This window comes from Chiloscyllium plagiosum, chromosome 4 (genome assembly GCF_004010195.1).
Source record: "Chiloscyllium plagiosum isolate BGI_BamShark_2017 chromosome 4, ASM401019v2, whole genome shotgun sequence".
Taxonomy (NCBI): domain Eukaryota; kingdom Metazoa; phylum Chordata; class Chondrichthyes; order Orectolobiformes; family Hemiscylliidae; genus Chiloscyllium; species Chiloscyllium plagiosum.
Genome location: NC_057713.1, coordinates 122,341,865 through 122,367,242, shown reverse-complemented (window position 1 = coordinate 122,367,242; position 25,378 = coordinate 122,341,865). Strand labels below are relative to the sequence as shown.

General features: G+C 38.4%; 1 protein-coding gene across 1 annotated transcript in view; it reads left to right on the top strand.

The window, feature by feature from the left end:
• Positions 1–239: 239 nt before the first annotated feature.
• Positions 240–25,378, top strand: part of stmn2b (stathmin 2b) — a 53,848-nt gene continuing 28,709 nt past the window's right edge. The window contains exon 1 of the mRNA XM_043689106.1: positions 240–470. Within this exon, the coding sequence (XP_043545041.1) occupies positions 452–470 (19 nt within the window). The 5' untranslated portion in view covers positions 240–451. The remainder of the gene's footprint in view (positions 471–25,378) is intronic.

Genomic DNA, 25,378 nt, shown 5'->3' with positions numbered 1-25,378 from the left:
TCAGCACCACGGACAGCGCCTAATGCCCGCGCAGGAAAAGCACTCAGAAGAATTTTCAGCTATTATAAAATATACTGCTTCCAAAACATCAATTATTGATAACAGACATTGAACATCTTGCATGGAATGTGCCACTGGAAAAGGAGGGGGGGGGGTGGCTCAATATTTATTAGCATTTTTAAACTGCATACTGGCACTTTGTGCTTTAGCATCATTGGTGGATCAATATTTAATACCTGGAGATCCAGAGAATACACCAGTCATGTCAAGGGATCTCTTCAGCCAATCTGCTTTGCTTGGCAGATGATTATTATTCATAGAAGTCAGCCTGTATTCTTTCCCTTCCAGAGCTCCACACTGCTGACTCAGTGCCTTATTCAGTCATCTCTCTCTACGCTGCTGTAGCTGGACCCTTTTCCCTCCCAGCTGCTGAGTATTTGCATCCTCCACCATGTCTAAAACAGCAATCGGTAAGAATTCCTTACTTTTCGTAATACCCGTCTTCTTTTTTCTCTCAGCGGAAAATTTTGTGTCTTCACCTATATAGGTTTTTTTTTTCTTTTAAAAAAACAAATCTGTTTTGGATGGGCTTATTTCTAAAAAAAGGAAACTCATGTAATTGACTAATTCTGCTAATCGCTAAATGAAAAGTCAATTTTCAGCATTTCCTCAAACATATCTGTTCTGTAGTAAAGTGCTTTCCAAAATGTCCAGACATGAGAGCAGCACCTTGAAAATTGTTGACATTAGCTTTATTATTCGTAATTTGTTGTAATTGTAGATGAAAAATACTGTCATGGTTAAAAAAAGAAACCTTAAAGTTTTAAAGGCTCGATTAGATGTAAAACATCAGTGTAACAAAAGATAGGAACTTGGTGCAACGTTTGCTTTGTTATTCTGAAATTGGTTTATATTTTATTCCTTAATGGATGTAAAATCCTTAACATCTTCTGAGAATAAAGGTACATTTGGGTATTTTGCGGTGGTGTGCTTGCTACGTTTTTTTTTGTCAGAACACAACACAATGCAGGCAGACCCCACCCATGTGGCTTTTCTTTCAGCATTGAGTTACCATTTAAAATGTATCAGTTTTGATTTTACTTGGATGAAATTCCAGTGGGAGATATGAAGATCAATATTGTAGAAATTGCAGATATTACAAAAATAAAAATAATGAAACCTTAACAGTATTAAATATGTTAGATCAATATAGATGAACAAGTGTCTGCAAAATTACAGTCCACAATTTAATAAGTGAAAAATTGTATTAAAATCAATAATCAAACTATTCAAATGCTGCAGTATTTTGTTATTCACACTTAACAATGGCTTAGAACTCAAAGAAGGAATGATGCAGCAAGACATTGTGTCAGAAAACTACCAGATGCTAATTAGAAGGTTCTGTCCTATTATTAAGTATTACCATCTGGGATTTTCAACAATATGAGCACATCACTGAAATTAGTTCTCTCTTTAGAGACAGATGTCTCCATTTAGGCTTGTTCAGTGGATGAGGAAAAGAGGAAATCTGTATGTAAATTACGTGTGCAGTCAATGGCAAAGAACAAGGTGGGAAGGGTGGGGTGCTTAATCTGAGATGGAGCTGTATGCAAACACATTGAAACTAAACTCTGGGAGAGCAGCCAGCCCTGCAGTGCCTACAACAATGATCCCTCCCCACTGCACCAATCTAGTAATCAGTATTGATAATTTGTAGTTGTGAGAGACTGATCACTGCAGAAAGCCCTATCAAGAATGCTGTTGCCATGGAAAGCTCTTCGATTGATTAATAAGCAGTTCATGTGTGGCAAACTGCAGTTTTGGCAAAAGACAAGGCTGCTGTGAGCAGTAGCTGAAGAAGGCCATCAATGCGAACCAAAGTTCAAAGCAACAGAAATACCAGACATGTTTTGTATTTGGATAGCCAAAACAAGTCTCAGGTGCTGTCTAGGATTAAAGCAATTGCACGGTTATATAACCACATCATCATATTGTTTACATTATCATGCTGGGTACAATCAGACAGGAATTACTCCAATTTCCCTTAATGCAATACCTTTGACTCAGTTGTTCCTTAAGAATATTTGTATTATTCAGCTTTAATGTTGCCAACTCATTTGTTTAATGAAACTGCAGTTATTGTGAAGATTTTAATTTCTAGAAAAGTAGCTAATTCTATTCTGCCACTTTTTTTAATAGATTAATCCCAGAATAAATATAAAAATTCAAAATAACTGCTATTGTAATCTTATCAAATTAATATCAAGTACAGATAAAAATACAAGACTTTATAGTAAATTGGTTCCTGAAATGGAATCAAAGAATATATACTATTAACTGTGTATAAATGGCATTTTATATATCATATATACCTTCAATAGTTTATTTACTTTGTCTTGCAAGCCATAAACCATCTAAGCTTTCTCAGTTAACCAAAAATAATCTTGGTTATTGACTTAGCAAAAATCACTGCCCATGTCATTCCATGACCATCCACCAGACAGTGCTAGTCATGATAAGCAGTACAGACTCAATTAACCCTCCCCTCATTCAAGAGAGGACACCATGTGTCCATATGGTGCTCTTTCTTTGTACTGCCTGGTTGGAAAAAGCAATTTCAAATAATAGACATCTCTTGGATTAAAACCTACAAATTGTAGTTTCATGTGAATTACTCAGCCACTGTATATTGGAATCTACTTTTTAAAAAATCTCTTAAAGGAAGTTTCTATCCAAATTCTTGCCCATTTGACATTTTTCTTTTATTCTGTATGACCTTGAACAGAGGTTGTTTTGTTTAAGCACACAATTAAAATCTGACCTTAATTGCAATTTGATTCTCACCATTTAAATCCCCATTTTCTTTATTATCAAAATATTATCAACACATTCATTGATGTTTACTCAAAACAAAATTAATATTGGGGTAATTTATTTTAGTTATTTGCATTTCATGAATACTAATATTTCAGGGGAAGATTGGATTCCATTTGCATTGCTCTCATTTCAATGAGGTTAATTTTTGTAGCTCGAAAGAAAACAGAATTGACTGTTGATCAGAAATATTACCCAAGAAATCCCTTTCTTTGTTGAAACTTTATTTCATAATAAATAAAAGCATGAAATTACTTTGAGGTAGCATACAGAACTGTCATTGATCAGTAATTGTCTAAACACATTAGCTAGTGTAAAAATGAGTCTTTGAGAACAGTCTATAGTTTGCAACAGATTGATCATTGCTCTTGATATATTATTGCTTGGGTATTAATATGTTCGGAAATATAGAAACATGTATTGTATCTGTAGATCTGATAAGTCGCCAATATACTTCCCTTCCAATATGGCTGGCTCATCACTACCCTCGGGGGATAAGTAAGACAGTCAATAGCACCAAACCACTATAGGCTATTCCACTATTTTCAGAAAAACAACGGATTAGTTAAGCTGTTAGCCTTGCCAACAATGTCCAAATCCTGAGCATGAATTTAAAATAAACCTTCCACATTCTTTCAAACCAAACCTTGTCTCGAACTTCCTCTGTTCTTGTACATTTTGCCATAAAACTACTGCTCAGTCGCAGCAATGAATATATAATTGTGAATTCTTCCTTTGATGACATCATGAATAAAAGCATTGCTGAAATCACTCTTATGATCATATTTAGAATTATGTTAGTAACTGATAGAGATACAATTCTGTTGTAAGGCACTTTGTAAGTAAACAATATACATAGAAAACAATAGGTCTAGTTGCTTTGAATAATGCAAAAGTCACTCAATTGGGTGGAATGTTCAGTCATGTGCAGCATCAAGAAAAATTAAATATTTAAGAGAATATTTCTGGCTTCATGAAAGCAAGTTCTAATTTATTTGATGTTCTCCATGAAAATAATTCTGTCACAAATTTCACCAAAGGAAATTATAGACAGGAGGTAAAGTATTGATGTATTGAAAATAATATAATAACAATAAAATAAATTTCTTGACTGATAAATACAAAGCAATAAGAACTACATATATTGAGAACAGAAGCAAAATACTGTAGGTGCTGGAAATCTGCAATAAAAACAAAAATAATGAAAATATTCAGGGAGTCAGGCAGCAAATGTGAAGAAAGAATGTTTCACTTTTAATCAGAATTGAAGATTTTGGAATAGCAAAACTTTTAGTTAACCTCAAGTAGGAACAGTACAGTTAAGTAATAACGGGCATGTGAGGTGGGGGTGAATGGGAAAGGAGTTAGGGCTGGTTTTTGTGGGTATCACTGAAGCAATAGATGATTTTTTGAAGTAGGAAACAATGTAATAAGACAGATAACTTTGAAAGCAATCTCTGATGTGTGGCAAGAGGAGGCTAAATGCTCTGCCAATAATAATAGAGTAAGACAGGAGAGAATACTCAGTTGGTTAGATTACCACATACAGAATAAGCTGAATGGGATGACAAAGGCAGTTGCTGTAATGTTCTAGAGGTCATTATAGATGGGAATGGGAATTTTGAAATCAATATGCTGAGGAATGAGAGACCAGTGGAGCTTAGCCAGGGCAATCAGTAATTGGCATTGGTGATGGGGAGGTCAACAGCAAAATTCTACATGAATTGAAGTTTATACAGGATAAAGCTTGGCAAATTGGCAGCAAAAAGATTGAAAAAAGCAAAACTAATGGTAATAATGGCGCAACTGAGGGGTTCGGCATCAATGGAGGTGCAGAAAGGAAGGAAACAAAAACAGTTGACATTGAACAGGATAAAAAGGTAAAAACAATGACTGCAGATGCTGGAAACCAGATTCTGGATAGAGTGGTGCTTGAAAAGCACAGCAGTTCAGGCAGCATCCGAGGAGCAGGAAAATCGACGTTTCGGGCAAAAGCCCTTCATCAGGAATACAGGCAGAGTGCCTGAAGGGTGGAGAGAGGGTGGAACAGGATACTACATAATTGAGTTTGAGCTAGCTTTCAGAAGAGTGACTGTGATCAGGGGCTGCAAGAGTACGGATATCTTAAAAAAAAGGTTGCTTCCAGTTCACCAAGTTACAGAAATATAGTCTATACTTAATTATGCATAAATATGCATTTTAACCAGTGCATTAAAGCAAGGGAGTTGTCAATCCCTTCATAACCCTTCATAATTTAGAAGTTCTAGCTGGAGCTTGCCTGGACATTGAGATTTTAGGCTAATTTCTGACTATATATTCATGCTACTGAATATATTCATGCAAACATTGAGAAAACTATTTGTTTGGGTTGAATTCCATTTTGTATAAAATACTGAAGGTTCTATTCTGCTGATGACATTGTGGGAGGATAGACTATGAATATCATTCAGTCTGGAGTGGAACTTTGCGGTCACATGAATGGCATTCTATGCATACCAAGTGCTTCATGCAGGAGTGACTCAGAGAAACTAATAACTGAATGTATTTAATTTACAATTGCCTGGCAATCCAATAGACATAACCTCTTCTCCAAACTTTGACAACAAAATAAAGATAATTGTAGCAACATTAAAAACTGAAATTTTAGGCAAATCATTCAGCTTAAGGCTTAATTCTGTGATATGCCATTCTCTGTGAAAGGAGATGCTCACGGAAAATATATTCCAGGAACTTTCAGGTCATCTATCTGTGATTGCCACCCATCCCCATCCTGTCCCATGAAAACTGAGCAAAACCCCTAGTAAAACGCAAGTTATTACAATTATCAGGAAATTCACTGATACTTTGTATGTTAGAGCTAACATAGTCATAGTCATTTTGATACAAATGTGAATTCTAATTTGTTTTATAGTAAAAAAAGAGAGTTGGGGATGTTTCCTTTATATTTAAAAAGACATATAACTCTGTTTACATCTATTTGAGACTTTCATTTACTTTGTTATTAAAATTATTTTGTTAAAATATAACCTGATGTTATAGCTTGCTGTGTAATCATTGCACAGTTTGGTTCAATATCATAGTGTTCAGAAAGGTCTATGTACCAAACCCTGGTCTGTGCTGTTATAACAGTATCTCAACCAATAATGACAGCAAGATTACTATGGTTAGTCTGTTGTTGGTGTTAGGTTATGTTTCCAAGTTTCCTGCTAGTAATCTCAGGTATGAGATTTTCTTGGAGTCTGTAGAAATTTGAGATTAATCTCCTGAAATCTGCTGCAAAAATCGAGGTGAGAATGATAGAGGCACTTAAAAATGCTGTTTTGCTTTTCATTTTCACCAAAAGTTTGACTATAAATGAGGGACAATAAAGGCTAACAGCCATGAATTACATCAAGGTAACAAAGTGGCTGCTTTCTAATTGGCATAAGAAAATGGTGAGGCACTTGGAAGAAATCATGTGTTCAAACCTCTTCGATGATATCTAAAAGGAATTGACAACCCTATTGTGATCACCTGTTGGAAAATGCATATACGTGAGCAATTAGTAGGGAGTTTGGCTATGAAACTCTGTCCATGGTCACAAAGCATGCTGAGGCTCTAACATAAAGAGTGGTGGGCTCCTGAGCTCAACCAGTGGAGAAACAACGAGCATGGATCACTACCTTCTGTGTCACTGGGTCAAAATCCTGAAACTCCCCCACCACCCGATACTATTGTGGGGTCTACGTACACCATATGGACTGCAGTGGTTCAAGAAGCCAGCTCGCAACCATCTTCTCGAGGAAACCTGGGAATGGACAATAAAAGTTGGTTCAGCCAATGAAGCTCACAAACCACGAATCAATGTGAAGAGAAAGGGAGGACATTTTTTAAAAAAGGATAAAATGATTGTTTTTTTAATGTGTCTAATGCTGTAGATTTTTTTTTAATTGTAGCTTTTATTTTATCTATTTGGAGTTAAGTACAAAGGAGCAGGCTTGTGGAACAGCAAGTCACTGCTTAAACGTTCAGTGTCTCAGGGTGCCAGGATTCAGCCTTGCACCTGCAATTTCCCCATGAGGTAAGTTCACAGATTACACTTGTACAAAACATCACATTCAGGGAAAAAAAAATGGAAAAGTAAAGTCAATTCCCCAGAGTGTCCCTGAAGCAACAGATTACCCTGTAGTGCTGCTAAGCCTTAACAACTGCAATATTTTCCATTATAACCTCCCCTCCCCCACCACCATTTTGATTCAAAATGGTTCTGTTGCAAAGAAAACCTTGAACAGGAAAGAAAATCCCAAAGTGGAGTGCCACTTGACAAAAAGGTTTTGAAGAGCTTTGTCAACTCCAAATCTGCTACAATATGTGAAATCGACGATTTGAAAGCTGAAACAGTCTAAGTGTTCACAAAAAGGAAAATAGTCTGACGTGAAAATACTGTGGTAATTAACAACTATCATTTCGCTGTGTCAATCATATTGCTGCAGTTTATTATGTTTCATAGTGATAGTTTCCTGATTTTCTAATGCTTTCCACCTAACAAAAATAGTGGGTTGCTATACAGTGACCTTTGCTGATAGCTAAGTAATGGTGTCTCATTTTACACTCATTATCTGATACTTTCAAGAGAGGAAAAATCAATAAATATGCATGACTTAATGACTTTAGAAAGGAAAATTGATGGCCCTCATAAAATTGACTACCTCTATCAGAAATCCTGACCGAAATCTTATGACATTGAGGACCACCATGGCCCAACTATAACACAGATCCTGTTTCAGAGTAAGGCCATTGACAAAACGATCATTGTAAATGCAAAGAATTAATTATTACCATGGGGAAAAAATGATGCATAAACTTCAGCAAGTTGTTCTGGAGCTCTCCCACAGCTTTGGTTTTGAATCCTGTTTAGGTTTGGTTATTTTCTTAGAAAGCACAGATTCCTTGTTGGAATGGAAAACATTAATTATTACACAAGTGTTTTTTTATTGCTTGAAATGTTTAATGTTTTATATTTGTAACTTGTTATTTGTATGTTTATAATTATCCAATTTATGCCATAAACTCCTTTTTCTTCCATACAATACGTTAAAAATTTTAGGTATGTTTATGGAGACTTTATTATAATTTCGAACCTATTCAGCAGTCATATCATGCTCTTCTAATCTATTGAACTCCTTTGTTTCAGTAGAAATCTCAGTCAGTCATGGTGAGAATATTACTCTTAAATACTTTCACATTAAAGCCTGTGCTATAGTCAATAAATGTTATGATAATGTTGATTATTCAAATATGATTATCTAAAAGGAACTTGTCTTTGGAAGTATCTATTTTATCTCATAACTAAAAGTACACTGAAATATTAATCGTATTAAATTATAAAACACTACAGCTACATGAACCACGTAATGCTCCTGTCTTGATTATAAATCAGATTAGATAATGTTATGGTCATTTCATGCAAATTCCATCTCCAATCTGTTCTCTCCTTTCTGAAGACAACCGTATACATCTTTTCTGTAGACTGCCATCAGCATCTATCCCCAAACTGCTATTTTTTATCATTCTTACAGGACATCTCATGACTATCTTTTCTGGAACTTAACACCTTTGTCATTGTTGATGCTGTCATTATTATCTTTCCCAAGACACTCACCACTCTCCTTACTGAGGGTGTTTATTTATACCGCCTGGGGTTGCCATTTCTAACTTTTCTGAAACTATCATCACTATTCTTCAGTTCACTACCACAGTTTCCTTAGAAAATTCTTATTCTGATGCAATGAGTCTAAAAAAAAATGCTTCAAATATTAGCAGTCATTCAAAATTAGCATCTGATAATTTTTAAGGCCTCTAATCACCCACCAACAATTCCATTTAAATTGATATGCTCAAAAGAAGGAAACAGTTCTTTTTTTTAATATTTGCTAATCTACTTGTTCAGAAAAGTTATTGCACACCTCTGGAGCAGGTGGGAATTGAAGATAGGTCTGCTGGTTCAGAGGTACTGACACTACAACTGTGCCAAGATAGCCTCATAGTTTTTTTTTTATAAGAAAGTGCTCACACACAACTGTTTTTTTTTTCCCATCACCAAATCACCCATGGTATCTTTTAAACTAAATGATTAATTTACATACATACCTGTTAAGTTCAGTACAAACTATCAAAAGTTAAGGAAAGAGCTAAATCAAGCAGTTATTTTTAATTTAACTTATCCCTCTAATCAACCTATTCAGAGATGTAACTATACACCTCTGGAGCAGATGGGACTTTAAATCAGGTCTCCCAGACCAGTGGCAGGGACACTACCTCTATGCTACAAGAGGGCCCTTATAGTTTGTTTTAATGTTACTAGTGATGTGTTAAACCATTTGTAAGTCATTCACATGTAGTGATCTACTTTGAAGTGAAGCTATGATTGCTATTTGGACAAATGCAGCAGCTTTTTACACATGGATATGACAACATTATTGCTTATGTTATGAATTTAAAAAAGTTAATATCAATCTGAGCCTCTCAACTCTTTCTTTTCTGTCAGAGGCCATTCTTTTCCAATTTCTTTTCCTCTGAATTTTCAAAGAAAATTTTGTGGTTCCAACTGGCCATGCTCTGAATTGACTTTGAATATTTGGGACTAGATTTTACATCCTCCACTGAAGAGGACATGGAAAATAAATTGAGCAGCCAACCTATAAACTCAGCACTATTCCTTTCCCCTACCACATCCTGCCTCACCTCCAATCTGTCCCCACATTACAGCAAGGTGAATAAAGTGTCAGGCAGCCAATCTGCTTTGAATCCTATTGAGGCTGTTAACTATCCAATTGGTGGCCATTTACGGGTTTCCTTCTGCCTCTGACATGCCATTGGGGAAGGGAGAAGAATCATGAACAGCCCAGCATATTTCATGGTTCTGGTTTCCTCAGCTGAGGGTAGTGATGGTGGGAAAGGAGTGGGTTACCTTATTTGGGCTTCACTATGCTCTAAGATGGTAAACCCACTTTGTACTTCTCCCCAAGCTCTAAAGCCTGACCTTCTGTCCCCTTGCCTGCCTTGCTGGGGTCTGTAAACTATGCCTGATCAAAATGTTTAGACTTAATTTGAAGTCCAGGAGACATCTTCCTTCCAGAGCACTGCCTACAGTGCCAGCAGTGGCCACTACTGTCTCCTGGCACTGTTGTGTTAACAGAGCTGCTAGCCAATGTGACCCTATAAATGTATATAAAATTATGAGGGGCATAGATAAAGTGAAGAGCCAAGATCTTTTCCCGAGGAAAAGTTCAAAACTAGGTGATAGAAGAAATTTTTAAAAGGGACCTGAGGGGGCAACGTTTTCACAGAGAGTGCTTCATATGTGAAATGAACTGCCCAAGGAAGTGGTAGATGCAGATAAATTGTGATATTTAAAAGACATTTGCATAGGCACATGAATAGGAAAGGTTTGGAAAGGTATAGGTCAAAGGCAGGCAAGTGGAAATAGTTTAGTTTCGGAAACTTGGTCAACATGGATGAGTTGAATGGAAGGATCTGTTACTGTGCTATATGATTCCAAGACTCTATAACTCAAATGCAAGGCTATCCATTCTTGAGGGGAAGCCCCACTCATTGAATTAAGGCCAATTGCTGCCCATTTTGTCTGTGGGAAAATCAGGTTTAAAGTCAGCATGATGCCATCAACCTTTTCACCAAAGGAGGGGAAAGGGATACATCATCGCAAAGTATTCACCACTTGAAAATTTACACATATTTGCTTAAAAAACTCAGCACATTGCAGTTTGAGTTGAGAGTGTGGTGCTGGAAAAGCACAGCGGGTCAGGCAGCATCTGAGGAGCCGGAGAATCGATATTTCAGGCAAAAGCCCTTCAGCAAGATTCTCCTGCTCCTCGGATGCTGCCTGACCTGCTGTGCTTTTCCAGCACCACACTCTCGACTCTGATCTCCAGCATCTGCAGTCCTCACTTTCGCCTAGTTCAGTTTATGATCCTACTCGAAATGAGATTGCCTTTGCATAGAATATAAATCTTCAACAATAAAAATTGTTATACCAGCAAAATAAAAATCTTATGGCCCACCTGTAAAGGGAAAACCAACTAGTATAAAGCAAGGAACAAAGGATAACAGGATACTTTCAAATTTTGATCAGAAAAGATTTAAACAATGTTACATTTTCAATATGAAATTATGATAATAATTTAAATGCAGCATTGCGTAACTTTTCCAGACACTATTTTGAACCAAAAAAAGAGAATAAATATTGTGTCTTAATTGTTCCACTCTTACCCATTTTCATTCATTCTATGTTCATTAGAAAATTATCTTGCAATAGGCATATTGTCTTAAACGTCGATTTTGCCTGTCCTCGGATGCTGCCTGAATTGCTGTGCTCTTCCAGCACACTGATCCAGAATCTGGTTTCCAGCATCTGTGTTCATTAGAAAATTATCTTGCAATAGGCATATTGTCTTAAAAGTCGATTTTGCCAGTCCTCGGATGCTGCCTGAATTGCTGTGCTCTTCCAGCACACTGATCCAGAATCTGGTTTCCAGCATCTGCAGTCATTGTTTTTACCATATTGTCTTAAAGACATTTATAGCTATTTTGCCTCTTACTGAATCAAATGGCAGCGATTGAGCTAACCTATCCATTTTAAGCCAAAGAATGACTTTTTCAATCTCTACATAATGATATTGCATCTAAATAAATAATTTATTTGTTCCAAAAGCTCACACTGCGAAGGTTTATTGCTTTCTGTGACAATCTATATACTCTGAAAAATCTATAATAGCCTTTACAAAACTTACAAACTGTTCAGAGAAGGATTTCAATTGAATTATGTTAAGATTTATCATGTTAGTGGAAAGTAATCATTTTAAAAACTGGATCTTTGAAATGCAGTGAAAAGATCAGGGATTATTTCATACTGCTGTCAGAAATACAACCATTACTGGTATGTTGTTAACGCGACATATCCACCATGCCATGTTCTCACATATTCACACATTTAAAAGTATTTATGGCATCATTTTTAAATCAAGGACTTAAATAACTGCCGTAACTTCTGTTAGTTACCTGTGATAGGAAAAGCAATCACACTAAACATGAAATGCTATAAAATGGATTTGTAACTAATTCAATTATTTTTAACTTTACATCTACCAATTAAATTAACAAGTTAGTTTCAATTTCTCAGCCTGTTCCAAAAATGTTTATAACATTGCTTGAGTCACCATCTATATTGTACATGTTTCTATATGTAACATATCAGGGCTGTTGACTAACTGTTATCTACATCAACTGATAGTTAATGATCTTCTTCAGAATTTCTCAAACTGTGAGTCATAACCCCTCTCCCCCCCACCCCCGCACAGCAAGTTTGCTACTAAAATTTGGGGTCATGCACTCAGAAGTAGCAATCTGACAGAAAATTGCCATTAACTCTCCTCTTAGCCTTCTCCCCTTTGAGGAAAACAGTTCCATTTTATCCAATCTATCTATCTAACTGAAGTTTCTCAACCTTGGAAGTTTTTTTGGAAATCTTGTCTGCATTCTTTCCAACACATTCACATCCTGATGTGCGGCACCCAAAACTGTACACATTAATCCAGCTAAAGTATTAACTAGTCTCCTATATACATTCAGCATAACTTCCTTGTTCTTGTACTCTGTGCCCCTATTAATAATATCTAGGATACTGAATACCTTCTTAATTGTTCTCTCTACCTGCTTGGCTATCTTTAATGTCTTATACACATATACATCCAGGTCTCTCTGCTCCTTATCATCATTAATAGTTGCTTTTATTTTCTGCTGTTTCTCCATGTTCTTCCTACCAAAATATGTAGTCTCACATTTCTCCGCCTCGGTCTCTATCTGCCCACTTCACCAACTTGTCAATGTACATTTAAAGTTCAATAGTGTCCCCTCGCAGTTTACAATGCTTCCATGTTTTCTATCATTGATAAACTTCAAAGTTATTCCCACCATACCAAGATCCAGATTGTGAATATGTATCAAGAAAAACAATGGTCCTTTTACTGACCCCTGAGGATCTCCACTAGCCCTCTTGCCCGTAAAATATCCACTGGCCATTATTCTCAGGATATGGGCCAAATGCTGGCAAATGGAATTAGATTCATTTAGAATATCTTATCAGCATGGATGAGTTGGACCGAAGGGTCTGTTTCCATGCTGCACAACTTTATGACCCTGCATCTATGATTCTGAGTTTCCTGTCACCCAGCCATTTTTAGTCCATGTTGCTACTGTTTCTTTTACTCCATGAGCTCTAAGTTTGCATTAAATGGCACTATATAAATGTGTTTTGGCTATCCATGTACACCACATCAAAAGCATACCCTCATCAAACTTCTCCATTACTTCTTCGAAAAACTCCAAGTTAGCCAAACACAGGCTTTCCCTGAGGAAATCCATGCTGGTTCTCTTTAATTAGCAGATTTGTCCATGTGGCTATAACTTTTGTCTCCGAATGATTGTTTCAAGAGGTTTCTCCACCAATGAAGTGAAACTGACCAGCCTATCATTGTTGGGTTTATCCTCACAAACTTTTTTGAACAAGGGAGTAATATTTGCAATTCTGAAATATGCTGGCACCATTCCTGAGTCCAAGAAAGACTATTAAATTATAGCCAGTAGCTCTAGAATTCCCATCTCACCTGATCCCTGTGGCTTCTCAACTAAATACCATCAGTGTATCTAATACTTTCTGCATATTAATTTGAACTCTCCAGTGACTGAACTTTGTCACCAGAGCTGTGTAGCATCTGTTTCCTAGATAAAGATAAAAAGTATAAATTTAGTGTGCCAACCATGCCCTCTGCTTCCATGTGTAAATCCACCTTTTAGTCCCAAATTGGCCCTATTCCTCCTTTTACTATTTTTGTGGCTACCAAAGACTGGAGAGCTCCCACACATGTTAGCTGCCAGTCGCTTTTCATAATCCCACTTTGCTTTCTCACCTCCCTTCAGAAACTCCTGCATTCAGTCTGGTTCTCAGGAGCATGTTCAGCATTGACAGAGTAGATTGTGAGAATCTGTTCCAATGGCAGACCTGTCTAAGACAAGAAGGCACAGGTTTAAGGTGAGGAGTAAATGGTTTCGAGGAGTTCTGAAGAAAAAGTTTCTTCACCCAGAGAATGGTAGGATTATGGAGCATCCTGCCTGAGAGGACAGTGGAAGTAACTACTCTCACAATATTTAAGAAGCATGGTGAGGACTTACAATGCCAGGACATAGTAGGCTATGGACAAAGTGCAGGGTAAATGGGATTAGTGTAGTTTGTGTTTGTTGGTTAACATTGAGATGGTGGGCTGAAGGCCTGTTTCCACATTGTATTGCTCTATGATTCCAATAAGCTTGCACCTCTCTGTAATGTCCTTGCAGATCTATTTCTCTATATCCATCTCACTAATTGGTGGCTGATAGACTACACCAAACAATGTCAGTAGCTCTTTTTTGGCTCCTCACCTCTAACCAAACAATCTGTCCTTGAATCCTTGGGGACGTAATCTTCCTCTGGCACTGCAATGGTCTACCAATACCCCCACAACTCTGCCCTTTTTGCCCTATCTTTTCTGAATATCTTGTATCCAGAAATGAGCAATACCCAGCCCAGGTATTCCCTGAACCTGGTTCCTATTATAGCCACAATATCATAATTCCATGTAGCAATCCACATTTTGTGCTCAACAATGTTATATCCTGTACTCCATGCACAGAAGCCCTTTTCAGGAGTGTAGTGCTTTAAGACACAGGGCCAGTACAGACAGAGAGGCAACTGTAGACAGATTCCCTCAAATCCAAGGGCTCATTGAGTGCACTCGCATCAATAAATCAGTTCACCAGATTCCTGAATAGAAAAGGCTTCTGCTCCTATCCAGCTTGTCAATAGTTGGTCAATGATAGAAAATAAGGAAACCCATCTTGCAGGTCTACATTCAGTTCCAGGAGAGTTGATCCCTGGATGGTTCCTTCATCCTGCAAATGCCATAGATGCTGGAGCCCCAGCAGCCAACACCCAGGTTCCAGGTGTGACCGTTGAGGGACATTTGTTATCGTAAGACCATAAGACTATAAGATATGGGAGCTGAATTAAGCCATTTAGCCCGTCAAACCTGTTCTGCTGTTCAATCATGGTTGATATGGTTCTGAACCCCATTCCCCTCCTTTCTCCCAGAAACCCTCAACCCTCTTTCTAATCAAGAAACTATTTTTCTTTGTCTTAAATATGTTCAATGACTTGGCCTCCACAAACATCTGCAGCAAAGAATTCCACAAATTCTGTCTTCTGGCTCAAGAAATCCTTCCTCATCGCAGTTCTAAAGTGTCATCCCTTCACTCTGAGGCTTTGCCTTTGGTGCTAGCCTCTCCTCCTTCTCCAAGTCCAATCTATCCAGGCCTCTCATGTATTGTGTAAGTTTCAATAAGATCCCTCACCATTCTTATAAACTCCACCACATACAAACCCAGAGCTACTGGCTGCCATCCTGAAAAAGACCCTTTTATCCACACTCTCTGCATTCTGCCAGTCAGCCATTCCTCTGTCCCATGACAGTACCTTGTCCCTAACACCATGGTCTCTTATCTTACCTTCTGAATAGGTGGCTTCTGATACCCATCCAATACCCAGACATTGATACAGAAATACACTAGAACCAAATGAACCCTGCATGCATTAAATAGACCACTGGCATCATGAAATTGTGCTTCTCTTGCCATAGCAGATTAGGTGGTGCTGTCCAGTCCAGGTCAGGTGGAGTAACATACCTATATAAAAAAAAGGCTGAACCTGTATAAGGAGGACTGGAACACCACTCTTTTTTTCCCAGAGGAGATTAGGGAGGAGAGGAATCAGCAGGCTGGCACAGTGACAAGATTTGTGTTAATTCACTTGAGCAGCTCCCAGCTCTTGTAACAGATGAATCTGAAACTCAATTCCTATCAAAGAGAGAAATTACCAAACAAGCACACACAACCAAGTCATCCAATGGCCACACAAAAACTATCCAATTCAGGTTTCTACTGCCATTTACTAACCCCCTTCAAGAACACAAAGGTCTGATCAACTGTACAACCAATTGTAATTAATACGGGAGAAATGATTGGTCAAACAAATTTAGTGAGCTTCCTCCAGATGATACAATAATGCAACAACAACATGGTGCCTTCTCATCCAGAGTGCTCCTCCTCTGGCTGAAGATGAGATGGAAACACCGTGCTCTCTTGTCTTTGCTCACGTCTCAGATTACTGGAGCTTTCTATATTCAAGTACTCGCTCTACTTTTGGAACTCCTCCAAAGGCTGCTGTATCTGTATCATTGCAGCGGTGCCCTTTGCCCCAAGACCTAGTTGCATGGACCATTCCTCCTCATAGGGACCATGGAGATGATACCAGTGCCTCACCTCCCCTCAAGGGGTACCTCCTCCTCTGGCTTAATAACCGCCACAATCCTTGCATCCTGGATAAAACCACCAGCGGGAATACAGCTGGCATTTATTCTGTGCCATCAATGATTCAAAGCAGCAAAGTTACAGAGCATCTCATTTCTTTTGGTGTGTGTCAGTAGACTGCTCCTGCTTGTATTTCGAATGATGCTGCATGTGGGTCTTCAAGACCTTGGCTACTCACTCAGTGCAAGAGCTAATGTGCTCAAATCCCTAAGTCATAACACTGTATGGGCTCCTCCGCTGTCTGCCTATGCCTCTGCAATACTTTTGACAATTGGGAGTTCATCAGTCTTTGATTCTTCAGAGGAAACTTGAAGAACCTGAACCCCAGTTTCTTCAGCCAGTGGAGCATGGCTGGTTCTGAACTCCACCCTCTGAAAGGGGCTGTGAACAGTTGATTCATTCTTATTTTTCTCCTCCCTCCTGTTCATCCAGTGCTCCTTATTCTAAAGTAAATTCAGCACCGCTGAGTTAAGTGTGTGTCAGCGTTGGGACATGCTATGGATGTGTTAGCTCTGTGGTGTCTAACGTCTTCCACACACCACTCCCAGCCAATGAGAAGCCAGGCAACAACTACAGTGGGATATTCAACTCTACTTTATTTCCTCTGTGGGTCTGACACAAGTATGGTGATGGGGCTCCCCGCCCCAGCAGATACCTCCACATGATCAACCCAATTGCAGCTTAAGATTGACATGAGCTGTTACCTTCTTCAATCACTCTTCAATAGCTCCTTATCTATTGTGCCCCATCTCTAGGCAATTCACTGCAGAGGAAATTCACTAGGATGCTACCTGAAGTGGAAAATGTAAGTTATGAGGAAAGATTGGATAGGCTGAGGTTGTTTTCGTTGAAGTGAAGAAGATGGGTGGAAGACCTGATATAAGGTGATGAGGGGCACAGACAGAGTGGATAAGGAGTAGCCATTCCCATTAGTTGAAGGGTCAGTCACAAGGGGCCACACATTCAAGGAGAGGGCCAGGAGGTTTTGGGGGGGTGGGGGAATGTGAGGAAAATCCTTTTTACCTCGAGGGTGGTGACGATCTGGAATGTCTGCCTCAGAGGCTGCCTCACACCCTTTAAAAAGACCCTAGATGAGCACTTGGTAAGTCATAACATTCAAGGCCATGGGCCAAGTCCTGGTAAATGGGATTAGGTTGAAGGTCAAGTGTTTTTCAAGTGTTGGTACAGACCCAATGGACCAAAGGGCCTCTTTTGCACTGTATGCTTCAATGTAAGGATCACCAACTTTAGTTCTCAAAGATGCAACCGGTGAACTTGCTCTGATAATGTTACCACCCTGTGCATCCAGTCGACTCAGCTCTTGTGCAATATACAGTTATCTAGGGGTCGCTTATCTCTCACCTTTCCAGATTGTATCCAGTTATTGAACATTTTACAACGCTGGCCAGTCGCCTGCTGGTGATCTGTGCAACTGCCTCTATCCTGTGGATTTCAATTACTACCCTTAGGACTTTGCAGTCTGTCCTTGGCTAATGACTGCCCCTCACCCCGGGTCACTTAAACACATTGTCTTGAAAAATGGAGCCCCATTATTATCGCCTCAGGAGCTTCTCCGGCAGCCACCTGATGGCTGCGTGACATTTCCCACAGCAAACAGCTGATAAATAGGGCACTTGTGCCACAGTGGTCCTGGCCCAGGAGATCTGGGTTCAAAGTCCCACCTGCTCCAGAGGTATATAAGAGAAAATCTGAATAAGTTGATTAGGAAATATGCGTGGATAAACAACTGATGAAATCCCCAGGGGTGACTGCAAATGACCAGACAAGAGCTGAGCCTGACATGATAAATTGTGTCAGTTTCCAAAGTGCCCACAATTCTGAAGAAGGCTAACTGGACTCAATGCATAAATGCTGTTTTCCCTCTTCACAGATGCTGCTGGGCCTGCTGAGTGTTTCCAGTTGCTTCTGCTTTCATTTTACCCCAGTTTGACAAATAAACAACGGCTGATTGCCTGAAATTAAACAGCAGATACCTTCCTGAAATCTTCCACTTGCGGGAGTTAGGTTGAAAGAGTTCTGATGTAAGGAAGAATTTGTAAGAAGAATTCTGGGCCAGTTAATAGAATGGATCGCTGCAGGTGGTGATGTCGAACTATCAAAGAAAAACTGAGCCCAACAACCTCCGACCCATCAAAAACTCAAGGGCATTTCTGGGGAGTTGGATTCTTTTTGAGTTTTTAATTTCCCAATACTCAAAAATTCTTGAGGTTATCTCATGGGACATTTTACATCATGTACTCCTCTGAATACCATCTCTCCCAAATTAACTTTAATATTTTGATCTTGGAAGGAAGAAGAGGAGGTTCTTTATATATTATTGTAGGCCTCTGGCTACTGTCTCAAAACCATATTGTGTAGGACATCAAGCAGAACATCCACAGACTTGTTCAATATTCAGTAATGTTTACCCTGGCAAAACAAAGAAACTGCATTATTGCATCATTTCCATTGACCTCGTAGCTTCGCATCAATATGATTGAAGACCTTTGTATAATTATCCATTAGAGGACCCATTAATATATTGCAGTATAGTTCCACCATTTAATTAGACTTAAATTCTTTGAATCTACATATTCACTTTTGAAATTGGATTCCAATGTGATGAAGCCAATATACTTGATGCACTTTGCTTGTGGGCTTTAGAACTATTCAATATTCTCTTTCTCCTATTTTCTATCCAATTACCAAATTTTCCCTTATTACCATAAATTTTCACTTTAGCTGCAAATTTAATATGAAGCATCTTAACAAAACCTACTGAAATTCAAGTTATCTCACATCCATCACAGTACCATCATCTAACCAATCAGCTACATGATTAAAAAACTGAGTTAAGTTTTCTATTTGAAAGCTTAATTTTCATTAATTTCTTGGTGGTTTGGGTTTCTATCATTTACTTTTGATAAATGTCTTTAATTCAAATCTTTATATTGGACTCCAAAGATCTCTTATAGACTTCCATCTGCAATCTACAATCATATTCTCCATTACTGTTTTCTTATACACAATGAAAGACTGATAATATATTTTAGCTGCTCCCCTTCTCAACAACTCATCCCAATGTGATATGAATATCCCAACAGATATTAATATTCAGAGTAAGCCTATTTTGCCACGATTTCAAGCACTGAGGTAAATTATTGTCATTAATCCTAATCAAACATTTCCAATCTCTTTCGTTGTACTTAAAGGATCAAAACAATGCATTACCTTGTTTAGTACTATTTCTTTGCACTTTGCCTGAACAGAAACATCTCCATGCAAAACAATTACATTATCTCCTCCTGCCCACCTTGAGTCAACACTGTCTCATATTTTCATGTTTCTGTTAATGATCTTTCCTTACATTTCTGAAATGAAGTAAATATTAAAATGGTCCAATTATCCACAAAACAGTAGCAGAATTATAAAGGAGGAACCCCAGATGATTATTGGCGATTTGCTTATAGTTAGGAGAATTTAGTCTAAATGCCATTTTGCTCTCATTCACAATTTCACTTTCTCTTCTGAAGAATTATTCACAATATTTAAGCTTGTTCCAATGGACAACATCTAGGAATTCTGTCCTCAGCAAAACACTTTGAAATCTCAAATTACTGAAGTGGTTACATAAATTCTGCAGCATTATTATATTTCTATCAACCATTATTAATCTCAGCTAAGTGAATGCTTCTGTTTGGATATGGCGCTCTTTGAATGCAGGTGTGTGAATATACATAGGAACAGGAGTAGGCCATTCAGCCCTTCCAAAGTCTGTTCCACCATTCAGTGGCTGATCCGTGGCCTAACTCCAAGTAGCTGCCTTTGGCCCATATCCAATAATATCTTTCCTTAACAAAAAAAATCTAAGATTTAAAATTAACAACTGATCTAGCATCAATTGCCATTAGTGGAAGAGAGTTCCAAACATCCACCACCCTTTATATGTAGAAGTACTTCCTTACATCGCTCCTGAATGATCTGATCCTAATTTTCAAACCATGTCCCAAATTCCAAAAAGTGAAGGTTTGCAAATCATTTTGCAAACAAACACAAATGCAATAGGCAGAATGGCCAGGAATGTATTCCTCATTACAGCACCCCTGCCCCCTCCCCACCTTACTTCAAATCACAAGTTTAGTGCAAAATCTTTTAGCGAAATTCACATTTTAAGATTGACTTTCAATAATAAAGATAGATACAGGGGTGGCTGGAATGAGAAAACTTGACTATCATTTGAATATTATTGGTCATCCTTTAGCTTTAAAATTGCCTGTCACAAGTGTGAGTTACCAACAGTATGTAAAATGCAAAGTGGTGAAAAAGTCTATTTCCAGAAACCATGACATTGAGAAATAACTAGGGAAGGCAATGGGGTAAATTTCTATTCAATGAGGCAGAAAAGGTGAAATAGACGGGTAAAACGAATTGAGAAAAAACAGAGAAGGAAACATTTGGTGAAGCCAACAGCTGAATGACATTATTCAACAGTTATCAAAATTTAAAAATCACAAAACTATCTCTTCACTACAAATTGCTGGAGAGTTTCTGCTGAAATTATTTGAAGCATATTAAATTGTTAATTTCCAAGCAAATGTTGCGCCACTAAATGAGAACTGAAATGAGACGTTTTAACAAGCAATCTCATTTGTAAATCTGTAAATATAACAGTATACTTTCTGTCAAACTAGTTCTTGCGCATTGTTCTGGTAACTCTTCTTCATTAAAACTTCGCCTCAGCTATGACACAGAGGGATTTTATGCATATATCATAAACAGCTAAAAAGCAGAAGTCAATGGAATGTAACAGTTAAACTATGACCCCATTAATTATAGAATACAAAACCCAAAATGTAAGACTATTTTAGTCAAATCAAGTTTTCAAGCCTCTGAGGTCTCTTCTGCAAGTCATTAAAACAAAAACCAAGAACTAAATTCTTAAAAGGATTTCTAAACTACAAATGCATTACATATCAGTGCAGTGTTTAAATAATTATTAAATATAATTGTGTTTTAGTAGCTTCACATTAAACTTGTCTAGAATGAGATGAGTTTTATTTCTTAATAGCTTTTTGAAGAGCTTGCATTATGATAAATTATTTTATCCACTGACTTCCATAGCAGAAACTGACAGTTTCGATATATATCATTTATTGCTCAATTGCACCACACAAAATGAGTACATTTTCTCCCAGAATTTCTCAAAAGGAAAATGTTTGCATGTACAATCTATTCAAACTGAAATGTATTACTTATCCTTAGAGAACTTTCTGTTGTTGCCTGTTTCTTGTCTCATTTTTAAAGTCAAGCAATAAGGAAATTTGCACAAGACAAGCTAAAACAAATTATTGTGTGGCAGTTGCATTTGTACAGTTTGCAGTGTCTGTGTGAGTATGCAAGAATGTATCTGGTAGTATCTGTACCAGTGTTCATCCTCATATTTCACCCTCACTAATACTCAACACTGGAGCCCCCCAGGGGTGCGTACTCAGCCCCCTACTGTACTCACTGTATACCTATGACTGTGTCACTAAATACTCAACTAATGCCATTTACAAGTTTGCTGATGACACCACCATAGTCGGTTGAATCTCAGATGACAATGAAACAGACTACTGATGGGAGGTGGAAGACCTGGAAAAATGTTGCGCTGGGAACAACCTAGCTCTCAGTGCTGGCAAAACCAAGGAACCTATTGTTGACTTTCAGTGGGATGTTACTCATGCCCCCCCTACACATTAACATCATAGAGGTGGAACGAGGGGAGAGTGTCAAGCTCCTGGGAGTGGTCATCAACAACAAGCTTTCTTGGACTCTTCATGTGGACGCACTGGTTACAAAGGCCCAATGACGTATCTTCTTCCTCAGGCAGATGGGAAAACTTGGCATGATGCTGAATATGCTTGCCAACTTTTATAGGTGCGCCGCTGAGAGCATTCTGTCTGGATATATCACTACCTGTACGGCAACTGTACCATTCAACATCGGAGATCATTACAGAGAGTGGTGAACCTGGCTGGACAATCACAAAGGCCAACCTCCCATCTATAGAATCCATCTATCAGACCCGCTGTCAAGGAAAGGCCGCCAGCATTCTAAAAGATCATCCCACCCTGGCAATATTTTTCTACAACCTCTACCATCGGGGAGAAGGTACAGAAGCCTGAATACACGCACCAGCTGGTTTTGAAACAGTTTCTACCCTACTGTTGTTAGAATACTGAATGGACTCACATACTCTTAGCATTTGCCTGTGCCTGTGTTTTGGTTTTTGTCACTGTTTACCTGCTATTTACTTACCTGTGCTATTTAATTATATGATCAGCCTGTATTGTTCGCAAGACTAAGCTTTTCACTGTGCCTCGGTATGCGTGACAATAAACTCAATTCAATTCAATCCGTTTATATATTCTTCTCACTTCAGTGAAACAATTAGAGAAAAATATATATTGCGTTCAATACTAATCTATTTACTGTCTAAACTGTACTGAGTGGGAGAAATTGGACCTCTGACTGTGCCCATTTTCATGCATGAAGTTGGTACAAAAATGCCCAATTTTGGGGGCTATGTCCTCAATACCTCAGGTGCCTGAAAGCTGCATTGAACAGGCACTGGTTCCCTTCCATGTGGCACTGACAAGACAAACTCCTTTCTAAGGATTCATCTCAAAGATTCACTTACTCTGAGTAAGCATTCTCTGATGAACAAATAATCTTAAATTTTTCATATGCACATCCCAGCTCCAAAGCACCTACTGCAGGCTACTCCTGTTGTCCTCATTTATTTATGTTTGTCTGTTCCAAACCCCCTGGGTTTACCTGAATATCTTTGTCAGCAACACTGCAAGCCAATATAGGCCTTTCTAAACTGGCAAAGTCACATCAGACAAACAATTGACCTCTGTAGCTCACGATAAATATGCTGACGAAATCTGAGGCCCAGTTGTGGACAAATCCCAGACTTGTCGTCTCTGGCATCTATTTGGGTACCTGAAAACAAGCTTCAGCAAATATTTTGGTTTAAATAAACATAAGTTGAATACCTATAAAGAAATTAATTATCACAATATCACTAATTCTACATCTATGACAGGTAAAGAGTACCATATTAATAAAAGTGGATAAAAAACTCAGGATAAACATCTCATGGGAGAAGTATATAGAATTCAAATTTAAAATATTATAGTGTAATTGCGCACCTGTATAACAATTTATTTATATGTTTGAATATAGAGATTTAAATATACATTTCATGTCATGCTCTCTCTTTTTTTCCCCAAGTAAACAGCATCCCATTTTGTGATAATCTATCATTTTCTTTTGCAATGGGTAGTAACAATTAGGGCATTACAAAGGCTTCTGAGAGGCAGAAGGTGAGTTAACCACCACAAAATTCCCAGTTTTTGTTCAGCTCTTGGAGCCACAATATTTAAATTGCTGATCCAGTAAAGTTTCTAAGCAATACTAGCCCGAGGACATTGATGGTGAAGATGCAGTGATGACAATGCTATTGAACATCAATGACAGACGGCGAGCTTATTTCTTATTGAAAATGGAAATTACTTGGCACTTGTGTAACACAAACGTTATTTGCCACTTATCATTCCAAACTGGAATCTTGTCAAGTCTTGTTGCATGTTAGAATGGACAGCCTTAGTATTGAAGGGTATTGAATGCTACTGAGCATTGTGAAGTTATGATCAAACATTCCCATTATAACTTCTTCATGTGGGCAAGGTATTTTATAATGCAGTGTAAAATGTCGATATTATGGACATTTGATAATGTTTGAGCCAAGATTCCAAGGAGATATGAAGCAGTGTTGCCCCAATGGAATCCAAACTGAGCATGGGCAAGCAGATTATTGCTCCATAAGTACCGTGAAGCATCATCATTGAAACCTTCCATCATTTGCAATTAAATGAGAGTGGACTGATAGAGCAGTCAGTGGCCAGATTGGATTTGTTCTGTTGTGCTGGATAGAACCAATTTAGGCAATTTATCACATTGTTGAGCAAATGGCAGTGTTATGGTATGCGAAAGGAGCTTACTTAGGGATATGGATGGTTCTGGGGTGGAGTGCTGTAGCTTTCCTGGCACATCTTGGCTAGGAATGCAACTAGTTGTAGAGCACAAGTCTTCAGTACAAAGAATGGCGTGGCCTTTTCTGTATCCAGTGCTTCATGTGTTTATCATATGGAGTGAATCAAATTGGCTGAGTAGTGGTATCTGTTATGCTGGTAACCACAAGAGGAGGCTGAAATGTATCATCACAATAGACAATAGACAATAGGTGCAGGAGTAGGCCATTCTGCCCTTCGAGCCTGCACCACCATTCAATATGATCATGGCTGATCATCCTTAATCAGTATCCTGTTCCTGCCTTATCTCCATAACCCTTCATTCCACAATCCTTGAGAGCTCTATCCAACTCTTTCTTAAATGAATCCAGAGACTGGGCCTCCACTGCCCTCTGGGGCAGAGCATTCCACACTCTCTGGGTGAAGATGTTTCTCCTCATCTCTGTCCTAAATGGTCTACCCTGTATTTTTAAGCTGTGTCCTCTGGTTCGGCACTCACCAATCAATGGAAACAGGTTTCCTGCCTCCAGAGTGTCCAATCCTTCAATAATCTTATATGTCTCAATCAGATCCCCTCTCAGTCTTCTAAACTCAAGGGTATATAAGCCCAGTCGCTCCAATCTTTCAATGTAAGGTAATCCTGCCATTCCAGGAATTGACCTTGTGAACCTACGCTGTACTCCCTCAATAGCCAGAATGTCTTTCCTCAAATTTGGAGACCAGAACTGCACACAGTACTCCAGGTGTGGTCTCACCAGGGCCCTGTACAGCTGCAGAAGCACCTCTTTGCTTCTATACTCAATCCCTCTTGTTATGAAGGCCAGCATGCTATTAGCCTTCTTCACTACCTGCTACTCCTGCATGCTTACCTTCATTGACTGGTGTACAAGAACACCCAGATCTCTCTGTACTGCCCCTTTACCTAAATTGATTCCATTTAGGTAGTAATCTGCCTTCCTGTTCTTGCC